Raw genomic sequence first — 11902 nt, 5'->3', positions numbered from 1 at the left:
TATATATATATATATATATATATATTGTTAGAAGTCGGCCTTATGATGAAGCTCTTCTGTCACCATGTTCAGGCTAACTGATGCACAAGCTGATTTCTCATTTGTCATTAAGCCCTAACTTAACAACAAACAAATACACCTACCAGAAAGCAGAAAAGAGATTACCAGTCTAGAAGCCGCTTTCTTCCCATTTTCATCACCACTTTCATAAACATGCTTCACAGACGTGGGAAGGACCTTCCAGAACTCATTAACAAACTCACTGCCCTTGCGCCGACTATTCTGCAGAATATCATTGGCTAAGTACAGAAATGAAACACGTTGCTCCCGCTGTGCAGATCTGAACAACTTATCCCACGTTTCAACAATCTGCTTGGCTTTCTTACGATATGAAATGCACCACCGTGACAAAGCTGATAAAATGTTAAGAAAATCATACCAAAGCTGAAAGAAACACTCTACATCAAAAATAGCCCTTCATGATACCAAAAGTTTCTTAAAGACAAAAAGAACAAAGTTTCTGCTAGAAGTACCAAAACAGTCTGCATAGCTGACATCCAGAGTATTTTGAAAAAAATAATACTCCCTCCAGTTGCCGTATCTTTTGTATTTTGGTCGACATTGAATAATATTTCCCGAATAGATAGAAGTTACGCTATACTACATAAGATATAGTCAAAATAAAATTGTACCCATCTAGTTACGAAAATGGACATCGGGCCTTTCTCAAACCTAAAAGCCAGTTCATGAGGTGAGGATTAGCAAACATCATATAATGAGACAACAATAAAGTATATCAACCAAATGTGGGATACTTAACACTCCCTCACAAACCCAACACTGGCTAACCCAGAATTGGAATCGGTGTATCTCTAATACCATGTTTAAAAATGGACTTTTTATACTAGCTCATGAGAGAGGATTGCATAAGACTACATAAGGAGACAACAGCCTATTCCCCAAACAATATGGAACACTTAGCACCTCTCAAATGATCTTTTCATTTTTTCTTAATCAGTAAATAAAAAGGTTAAGCACATTGACTTCCACTATAAATTAACAAAACTCACACTTATCCTCTAGCTTAAAAAATCACATTAGCCTCCCTCTAATGAGAACAAAAATATGCATGACTAGGAACTGTTGACCAATACTAGAAGGATCTCATAATTTAATTATGTCTCTAGCGTGACCACATGATGAAATCTAGAGGGAAGTGGGTAGCTGGCTGATACTATAGGGCACATGGTTTTCTAGATTCACAACAAGACCAGATTTATTGTGTTTAAATAGTAGAACATTGCAAAAATATTACTCCTCCGCGTTTCAGTTTAAGTGAAACTTTTTGCTTTTTGAAATTCAAACTATGTAAACTTTGACCAACATTTTGAAATGCAATTTTCATCATATTGACATTAGAAGAATTGCAACTTATAGTAATTTTCGTATAGTTTTTGAATATCTAAATTTTATCTTTAAAATACTAATCTAATTCAATTAAGCTTCAAAGATTAGTTAAATTGGCAATCGAAAAGCAAAAAGGTTCACATAAACTGGAACGGAGGAGTATATGATATTCAACGATATTCTCTACTTCATAGTAGGAGAACAATTTCTTGCCTTCATGTGCTATATTTAGCTAGAGCCTCTATTGCTAAATATCAAGATCAAGCCCCCAAAAAATTCCGACTCTAAGCTTTTGTTTCTTTGAATAGTACCAGAGCAATAGAGAGCCTAGGTTAAAGTCTCACACCCACCTAAGAACAAAGTGTTTCTATGTGCCAAGTTCAATAAAAAAGAATATGTCCACACATGAGGAGGCGTGTTAAGAAATAATTAAATATATAGAAGTTTTCTTCTCTAACAGCTTAACATTGTAGATGAGATGCCCAATTAATTCAATATGGCATCATTACCTCCCCGATCTACGTGGAAACTCAAATAGCACCTATCACCCGCAACTTATGGACAACCTAATGCTACCTGCCCGACTAAGTTTTCTTTTGTCTTTATGTATCTTTGGCAGTCAATGCCACTATTTCTCTCTCTCCCGTCTCGCATCCAACATTTCTTTTTTATTTTTATAACAAGCGGCGCATGAAGATAAATAATGATGAGTACTTGGCACAAAGCATAAAACTTCCAATAATATTACTAATATCGTAGGCATACATCATTTATTTATCATTGTCCACGACGAGTTTTCATATTCTAAAGATGCTCAATAATGACGAGTTTGGAGGATAGAGGTAGTCTGAAGAAGTAATAGGGAGAGGTGATTTGTCAGGACATGACGCACCTTCAGCTTACCGAGAACGTGACCCTTGATAGGAGGGTGTGGGGGTGGAGAATTAGGGTAGAAGCATAGTAGGCAGTCGAGTGTCTTTCCTTTCATTTAAGTAGTGATGGCGTTATCCTCGTATTTTCATTTTCCTAGATTTCTATTACTACTTGGTTGCATTTGCTCTGGTTTTTCTATTATTTTGTTGGTGTTACTGCTTCTTTGACTTTTTCACCACTGTGTTTCTTTCTCTATTCTGTTGTGAATGATCATACAACTTGCTTTGAGCCGAGGGTCTATCGGAAAGAGCCTCTCTACATGCAAAAGTACGGGTAAGGTTGCGTACACATTCCCCGCCCTAGACCCACTTGTGGGAGTACACTGGGTATGTTGTGGTGGTGGTGGTGTTGACGAGTTTGGAGGAATGGGTTTTGTTTTATTAGAGAGAGATTGAGAAAAGATCCTAAAAAGAAGGTTTCTAACTTTCTATTATTTAATTCTAAGAGCATATACTAAAAAGAACACGTTTACTATTATTTATCCTATTAGTTTCTACTTAAAGAAACAAACAAAAAAGTCAAACATTTAAAAAGAAGAGTGTCAACTAATGTGCCGTGTCAGTGTACTCAAGTCTCTTTAGACTAAATGCAAGCAAAAAATTGTGCTCACCCGGATTGGAACTCTCGCCCAATGGGAGGAAAAGTTGGACCTTTGCCACTGGCACCTTGGCCACTTTTGCTACTGCGGGTGGCTCTCTATATTTTTACCATTTATTATACATATATACATATACATAGAGTTCCCGGCGAAGCTTGCCGGTGGCGTGCCACCCCGAACCTACTACATAGATCCGCCTTGATCTTGATCACTAGGTCACCCTCATCAAGATGAAGCTTCTAATTGGACAACTGGGCTAAGACCAAACTCAATGCAATGAGCGGAAGCACAAACCTACCGAAGAGATTTCTAGCGACTACATTGATCCACACATGGTGTTTTCTCTCCTCAGCTCTGATACCATATGATGAGAGAGACAAGTAAAAACTATTTGTCTTGGTGAATAAAATTCAATGTAAAAAAAAAAAAAGGCTCCTCGTACTAGAGTCGTTAGCCTACTTTAATAAAGTATATTGCCTTATTTACTAGGCTTCAACTTTATACAAGATAATCTGCTAAAAATGCATCATTCACGAATTTTTTTTAAGATGAATCTTGCCACATTCTTGGCAGTTTTATGTTAGAAAATTTTCCCTTTCTAAATCAGCCACTTGTTTGACCCTTTAGTTCAAGTAACTTAGCTAACATCTCGAAAAGTCCATTTTACCAATGTATTAATTCTCACATCCAACTTAATTAACTTTATATTTACTTTCTAAATAAATTTGCACACCTAAACTTATAATGTAGCATTTAGCATAAACGAAAATAAAAAACCTAAGAACCTAATAGTTGCATGTTGACCTTTACTAATATTAAATTATATTCTAAACACTTTCAGGCATGTAATTTTACTTACCAAAAAAAATTTATCCTAAACACTATGTTCAACTAAATATTAATTTTTATACGGAATTCCTAAATACCAATATAACAATTAATTGCAAAAATTAAGCACTATTAACATATTACATTTAAATTAAGATGAGCTTCTATAAGGATTATGTACAAAAATAAGATTTAAGTCATAAAATTTACAAGAGAAGTATTTATGTATGAATTGTCCCTTTGTAATATATAATATGGTAAGCGCGAATAAGACCTCTTTTTAGTTGTTTAAATCTTATTTTCGAAGTAGCAGTAAAATGGTGCAGAAATATGTACAACGGGGTCACACAAGCTCACAAGTTAAGGTAATTTTTGAACCAGAGGCGGGTCTAGAATTATCTCAATTTAGAAGGAAGATAAAAATAATTATTTACACTAAAGAAGGAAAGCAAAAAGGCTAGCAGCTAACATAGCAAGTGGATACAAGTGACAGCCCATGCCCTTAGGTAGTTAAGTCAAGTAGGACAACTATTTTAGGATTGAAGTGCCTAAAATAGGCACTTGTGGGATTTTACTGGGTTGTTGCTGTTGTTGAAGTGCCAATAACAATGCTAGTAATAGATTAAAGTGTTATCAAAGGCGCGCTTAAAGCGCGCTTATGCCCTAAAGCGAGGCTCAAAACACGCAGAGCGCTTCGCCTCGCTTAATGGGCATTTCAGTGTTGTCATCAAGACGCTAAAGCATGCTTTTCCTTACCAATAAGCGTAATCCTGAAGAGGCGATGCTAAACAATTGATATTTCACTTTATCGTAAATTCTCTTCAATTTTTTCGTCCATATATTTGGTATTCATGCTTATAGATATTAGTCTTGGACTACACATACATATTTGTAGTTTTACTCTATTTGCGTCTTTCTTCCTTAAAACTCACGCTTTATTTGGCTTTGCGCTTAAAGCCCCAACAGACCTTAGAGCTTTTTTTGCGCTTTTCGCCTTTGATAACACTCTATTAAAGCTGGAAACGGGAACATAATCCTTGCGCTACCATGTCAAATCCCAAATTACTCATCGGTGAATTCTGTACCAAAAAAATAATCGAGTAACATATGCATGAAGTATAATCTTCATAAACAAAAAGGATACATTCTATGCTTTGCTGTGAACTGTTAAGCTTAGACAACTTTTCAGCCAATAGCTGGCCATCAAAAGCATCATCACCCATCCTCCAAGTAAAGTTATTTGTTGGGTTATTAATCCCTGCTAATACCAGATAAACATGAAACACAAAAATTAGGAAATCATTTTTACAAAGAATATTATCAAAGAGAGCAGGTTCCAAGAATTAGCAATTAGGAAACCAAGAAATCATGTCCATTTAAAGATAAAACAGACAAGAAAAGTAGGGCTGAACTTTCAAATTGAAGCTAAAATCATGAAATAAGCATATTCCACATTTAAGAGCCAGACAACCCTTCAATCTATGTTACTAAAGACATTCATCAAGTCAAAAGTTTGACATTCTCTCATTTTTTTTGCACCTTCCAATCTTTGTTTCGGTAAGAAAAGAAATTTGTACTCATAAACAATGAAGACAAAGAAGAGGTCCAAGTCTCCTCAAGCAAAACAAGACATCAAGTAAATTAACTAATTTTCCGCTTAGTGGTTGGACCCCAGAGAAAGCTAAAAAGAAAAACAAAGAATACTTTCTCTTTGTATAATAAGGAACAAAGGATTACTCCCTTATAGTGTTTTTCTGAGTAATAATGCATATTAGGAACATATGATTACTGTTTTAAAAGCCAAAGGCTGTAAGATTATGCATTTTACTTTGTCCGAACAAGTATGAGCACTAGAGGCAGTAGGTTAAAGCTTTATGGACTTCTTTGTATATACGTGAAATATCAATAACAATGTACATGATGTAAATTTAGAACATTAAAAATACAATCACAAATAAAGGAATAAGCAATAACAACAACAACAAACCAAGTGTAATCCCACATGCGGGGTCTGGGGAGGGTAGTGTATACGCAAACCTTACCCCTACCTTGAAAAAGTAGAGAGGTTGTTTCCGGTAGACCCTCGGCTCAGGAAAGATAAAAAGATAAAAAGGAGAGATTTGTTAAGTGACCACAGCCAATAAAAAATAAGATATTCATCTTTTTATTGAAAAAAAAACTACTACACTACAAGAAAAGGAAAACATTTCAACCTTTGTCTCATTTTGGATAAGAAGAAAACTTTTCGATCTAATAAGGCATCGAGCAATTTTTCATCCCCAAATTAAGTTCATAATTTTCTCTTTGCTCTTTTTCTATGAATTGAATAAATATCTTTAAAAATCATCGGTATAATATCACTATGCATAGTCTGGCTGTAAATAGAAACTTTATGATAGCTGAATGTTTCTCTAGTGATGGATGGCACTTGCAGTTCAGGAGATTCAACGGCTGGGAAATCCAGGAGCTTACACTTTTACTGGACTTGCTACAAACTCTTTCTTTGAATGCAGGTAGTAATGACACACTTGTCTGACTGGCTAGTAAGAGCAGGGATGTCTCTGTTAAACGTTGCTAAAATTGTCTTCAAAAGAGAGCAGGCTACTGAGAAATGAATTGACCTTGGAAAATGATTTGGAAGACTAAAGCATCCCTAAAGTTGCTTACTTGGAAGGTAGCAGCTAAGGGTGCCTGTTTGACTAATGTTAAACTTCAAAGAAGAGGTTTTTCTTTATGCAGGAGATGTTTCTTTTATGAGAATTCTTTGGAGAGCATAAGCCACTTGTTCCTCCATTGCAACCAAGTAAGGCAAATCTGGTCACTTTTTCTATAAACAATTTGGAGGGTGTTGGGCCATGCCATGGGAAGTGAAGAGTTTGCTGATTTGCTGGGATAGTCAGAGAACATGTAGACACCTGAAGATGTTATGGAAGACTATCCATGGCCACTATAATGTGGACTGCTTTGCCAGAGACTAACAAAAGATGTTTTGAGGGAAAGATAAACCCTTTGGTGTAAGGGCTGTAAAATAGAGGATATATCACACTTTTTGGATCTTTCAGATGACATGAGGATATATGGGAGAAAATTTAATAACTTCCATTAATCCATATTCCTGGTGTAAGGAACCTACTGTAGGGGGGGTTTCTCGGCTTGTTGACTTCATAGAAACAATGAGCTTATAGCTATTGTATTGTGGATGTAATCCCTCTTTGTTGTACTTTTGCAGTACCTCCTTGGTACTTGCTTTAATAAAACACCATTATCTTATCAAACAAAAAAATTCCGACATTGTATAGCCTGTTGTCTTGTTCAGAATAGGATAAGATAATGAAAATAAATCTCCAGTTCACATGACAACCTGGTGTTTAGGTCCATTTTTTAACTTGTATAACCATTGTATAGGCAGCATCCTCTTTATGTTTCAGTTCTACTTACTGGTGATTAAGGAGAAGACCTAGATTTGATTAAAAAATCATGTTGATAACTCAGTGTTAGACCTGGAGCAGTCAATACTCAAAAATATTGTGCAACTATTTTCCATGACCAAATGTCTTCAATGTGTCTGTTAAGAAGTGGCCAAATCTTTTAGGAGCATAAGGTTCATCACTAAGGCAAACCACCAAAGTTGGCATAACCAAAGAGGCTACAATGCAGCTCCAAACACGAGGAAAAGAAAACCCATAAGCAGTGGATGACTGAAGAATAAAGAATGCTTATCCTACATGCTTACCTAGACTTCTCTTAACAATTACTATTAGCCAAACAACCCAAGTCGGTCATCATACATCCTAAAAGCAAAATGCTAGGAAGAAAGATCACTTTAATAAGGAATATTCGAAACAACAACTACGCCCCAATCAGAAAGCTTCCGTCAGCTATATGAATCCTCACTGACCATGTCACTCCATTTTAATTCATCTCAGATTTAAAGTATTTTAAATGTAAAAGAAACTAAAAAATCAATCAGAATCATCACTTTCCTCAAGTATAGTAAAACTTATTCTACTCCTTTTAACTTATTTAAAACAAAAATGTGTACCTGATTAAGGAGAAAAAAAATGTACCTGACTAATGTAATAAAGATAACGTATATGTACCTCAATATATATACAGAAATATGTTACCATATTCAAAAAGAAAATATGTGCACCTCAAGTTCGCTGTTTCTGCACCAACTTAAGAAAAACCTAAGGGTAGCAATGAAAATTTAACTTAATCAACAGCAACTATTTTTATGGACCGCTATTTAAGCCAATAAAAAAGAGAAATAGCAACGGATAAAGGAAAATTTAAGCTTTACCTGAAATTAGGACGAGAACATTTCTAGATAATTTAGTTGCTTCCAATAATCCCTAAAAATAATACAACAACGTTTGAGAGTTAATCACAAAGAGCAAAAAATCATACGCAACAAACAAGTCTAGGGAAAACTGCTGGGACGTGTAGGTACCGGTTAGCTGGAGAAGAAGGTAATCCTTTCAGGGAAGAAAAACCCTAATAGAAGAGATGGTTTTGCAAGGGTGAAGACGGATGTGGAAACCAGTCGTTGGGCGGAACCACACTACTATTTGGGCGAAAAATTAAAGGAGTAATACAAAATAGAACTATTTTTGGGTGATAACTTTGGATTTTCTCTTTTCTCCCTTTTTCTTTTGGCCGAATTAATGCGTTTGTTTTGAGAGGAAAAAATTAAAGAATCAGAGCAAAATGGTATTGGGATAGAAGTTTAGTTGTTAATTTTGTCTACAAAATTTATATAATAAAAAATAACATACTTTGAAACTAATGATGTTTGAATTTGGAGCATCTCACATCTACCATAGTCTAAAAATATATTAGTTAACATATATAGTTTCAAAAAAATTAAGTTTTATGACTATAAGTCCCTTCCACTATGGGTTAATAGGAATGGAATGGAATTTGGCGTTTTACTTAGGTTTTTGAGTTAACTTTGGTGTTTGGAAATTGAAATGAAGGAACTCAAAATAGAGATAATAATTATAACGATTATGGGTCCGTTACTCATAGGTCACTCAACTATCCGAAATTATCTACCAAAATAATCTTTCTTTCGTTTGTAACAACAAAGTCACTTAACTATGCCAATAGCACTCAGAGGGTCACTCAACTAGATTTCTCAAATTTCTTTTTTGTTAACTTGATACTTATATATATATATATATATATATATATATATATATATATATATATATATATATATATATATATATATATAAACATTCACAAAATACATCAATATAGGGGGATGAGATCCCCTGTTGATTGTTATCAATGTCTACCAAAGTCTCCCTATTACAAACATTGATTTTTCTTGCAAAAACAGTTCCTAAGATGTTTGCCCACACTGCTTCGTTAGCAAACACCGGAGGAACTGCCAAAAACTGGGTCTTGTCAAAAACTTCCTTCCTAGCTCCTTCCTTTGCGAGGAGGTCCGACACTTCTGTAGCTATTGCCTATTACTGGGTTCCCCAATTGCTCCATCAGATACCTGTATTCATAAATTATGGGGTTGTGAGTTAAGTTGCCATTCTTTAACATTTCCAACACTATTTCAGAGTGAGTGTCAACTACCAGAGGTGCCAAGCCTTGATCTAGGGCTATTTTTAGCCCCGGCCATAAGGCTTGGAGCTCTGGCCTAAAGACTATCAGTGTTTGGGAACCCCCTCATGAAGCCTAAGATCCAGTCACCCCTGCTGTTTCTAAATACCCCCCCTCCCCCCCATACTCCCTTTCCTTGTCTCAAGACATGCAGCCCCATTAGTGTTCAGCGTATAATAGTCCATATCTGGTGGACGCCACTTCAGGTATAAGGTGGTTGTTGCTGGTACAGGCCTTATAATGGCTACTACATGGTGGTATTCAGCAGCCTTAGCTATTGTTTGGTTAATATTAATGTGAGATTTCTCAAATTTTTCATTGCCAAATACCTATTTTACCTTCTAAATTATCAAATTTTATCTTCTTTTATTTATTTTAGCTATTTAATATAATAATTTTTCTCTTTTTAATTTATATTATGGACTTAACTTAGAAGAGATAAATTTTATTATAAATTAAAATAGTATTTAAGCATATACAATGTTGAAATAATTGTAGACGGACATTGGTTGGGCTAGATCATGACAAACACATACACATGCGCGCATGCGAATGATACATGTGTATGGGTCGAAATCTGACCAAACGAGAATCTACGTGAAGAGGAACAGTCACTTGGGCCGAAGTCGTATTCATACAAAGCTATAGTGACCAGCACCTCGGCTACTGCCGAGGTCGTGTACTCAGAATGCTTGTACGGCGAATTGGATGTTACAGCATTTCAGAGGGTCAACCGGTGATACAGTTAAATGACTTAGGTACTCTGGCTAATGAGCGTTGAGTAAATGAGAATACCTAGTATATATAATAGGTGAGAGAATGAAGAAAGAGGGGATTCACAAATCACACACTTCTTCACTGACAGGGGATGGGAATTGGAGAACCCATCTCGTAAATGAGAGAAGGTTCGAAACCTTGCTATTTGTTTTCTGTAGCCATCGTTATAGGGATTCACAAATCACACACTTCTTCACTGACAGGGGATGGGAATTGGAGAACCCATCTCGTAAATGAGAGAAGGTTCAAAACCTTGCTATTCATTTTCTGTAGCCCTCGTTATGGAATAAACAAAGACATAACCCGCGGTCATTAATGGTGAATCCTTTCTTTGTTCTTTATTTTACATTGTGGAGTAACGATGTCGAGAATGAATGTAAGCTCATCATACACATTAGATTTTTTCCATTATCTTAATGAGTTCGCGAGCTTAACCTTACCCAACTTTTCTTACTTAGCATTTATTAATCTAGAGTTTATTATCTTTGGCTAGGATTTATCATCTATCTTCTCATTTAGTTAGTTTAATAAAAGGTCTCACACTTTTTTGTCAAACAATTTGGCACCGTCTGTGGGGATTTTCTAGCCAAAGCCTTAGTTCCCTCTAGATCCAAACATGGTCTTAGCTCTATCTCCCATTCGGTGAAGTTTCACCCTTTCATTACGAATGTCGACTTGCGAAACCGGTCGGTAAACCCCCGAAACCGCCAAACCAACCAATGATAAATCCTTACGTGAAACCGGAGTTATGCCTGGTTTACACACGAAAACTGCGCTGCGCCACAGCAGCAGACCTGATGCATTGTGAACATGAGCCATCATAGTGGGACTACGACTACACATACCAAACGTGTCCGTAATCCCATTTCCAGGTTAGTACCCAACACCTCCTACATCCTGCGCATATTGCCTTCCCTCCTACTCTATGAGACGATGCTTGTTGTGTAATTTACTGACTAAAATACTCCTCGTCTATATGTTTGTGGTATGACTTACATTTCTACCATCTTTGCGCGCCCGGGACTGAGACGAACTGGGACTCGAACTCGAGACCCTAATGGGGGGAGTGGATCGTCCACCCACGAGATGCCAAAGCTCAACCAGTGATGAGGTTAAGCACAAAGCCGAAGCCGACGTCAGGCCGAAAACTAGTACCAAAATACAGAATAAGGCGAGCCGCCGTGCGCGCGCGATCCCTAGTTCATTGCCAAACGAGGGAACTTCCCAGGTCCAAAGAGCGCAGCTGTCGAGGGAAACGTGGCCAATCCGCCTCATTCATCAGCTAAACAACCGACGGGGTAACAGATGATTTCATGTACTTCTAACCCGCTATTCCTTCTTAAAATAAGAGAGAGAAGTGAATCAGAGAACAGGGACATCCTCCCAAATATGCGAACGAAGTCTAGCCGACATACAAGCTCTAAGTTCCTCCCTACGACAAACGGCAAATCGGGAAAACCCCCTACACCGTACCATACTACGAATAACAGACAAACTGCTCAGAACAAGCCAGCATCATTAAGAAACAATCTCCATAGCCTGGGACTGGCGGTGAGCCCATGGAACGTACAGTCTACCCAACATAGGCAGAACATGAACACGAAAAGCTTGCCCGTATGCTTGTCATGGCGATGCTACGCCAATTCAGGCAACTAAACACAACGAATCACGTCCCAACTTCGTTCAAATTAATCGAGTCCAGGGTGCCCAGAAGCCCAAGAAATAAGCTCATTGCTC

General features: G+C 36.8%; 1 protein-coding gene across 1 annotated transcript in view; it reads right to left on the bottom strand.

The window, feature by feature from the left end:
• The window catches only part of LOC109241156 (regulation of nuclear pre-mRNA domain-containing protein 1B-like), a 25814-nt gene extending 17374 nt beyond the window's left edge, over positions 1 to 8440 (bottom strand). Inside the window, exons 1-4 of the mRNA XM_019407880.1 lie at positions 8220 to 8440; positions 8070 to 8121; positions 4911 to 5024; positions 166 to 413 (exon numbers count right to left, since the gene is read on the bottom strand). Coding sequence (XP_019263425.1) covers positions 166 to 413; positions 4911 to 4989 — 327 coding nt within the window. The 5' untranslated portion in view covers positions 4990 to 5024; positions 8070 to 8121; positions 8220 to 8440. The remainder of the gene's footprint in view (positions 1 to 165; positions 414 to 4910; positions 5025 to 8069; positions 8122 to 8219) is intronic.
• Between the last annotated feature and the right edge of the window lie 3462 nt (positions 8441 to 11902).

This window comes from Nicotiana attenuata, unplaced genomic scaffold (genome assembly GCF_001879085.1).
Source record: "Nicotiana attenuata strain UT unplaced genomic scaffold, NIATTr2, whole genome shotgun sequence".
Classification (NCBI taxonomy): Eukaryota; Viridiplantae; Streptophyta; class Magnoliopsida; order Solanales; family Solanaceae; genus Nicotiana; species Nicotiana attenuata.
Note: the sequence above shows the minus strand (reverse complement) of the source record. Positions and strands in the feature narration are given on the sequence as shown.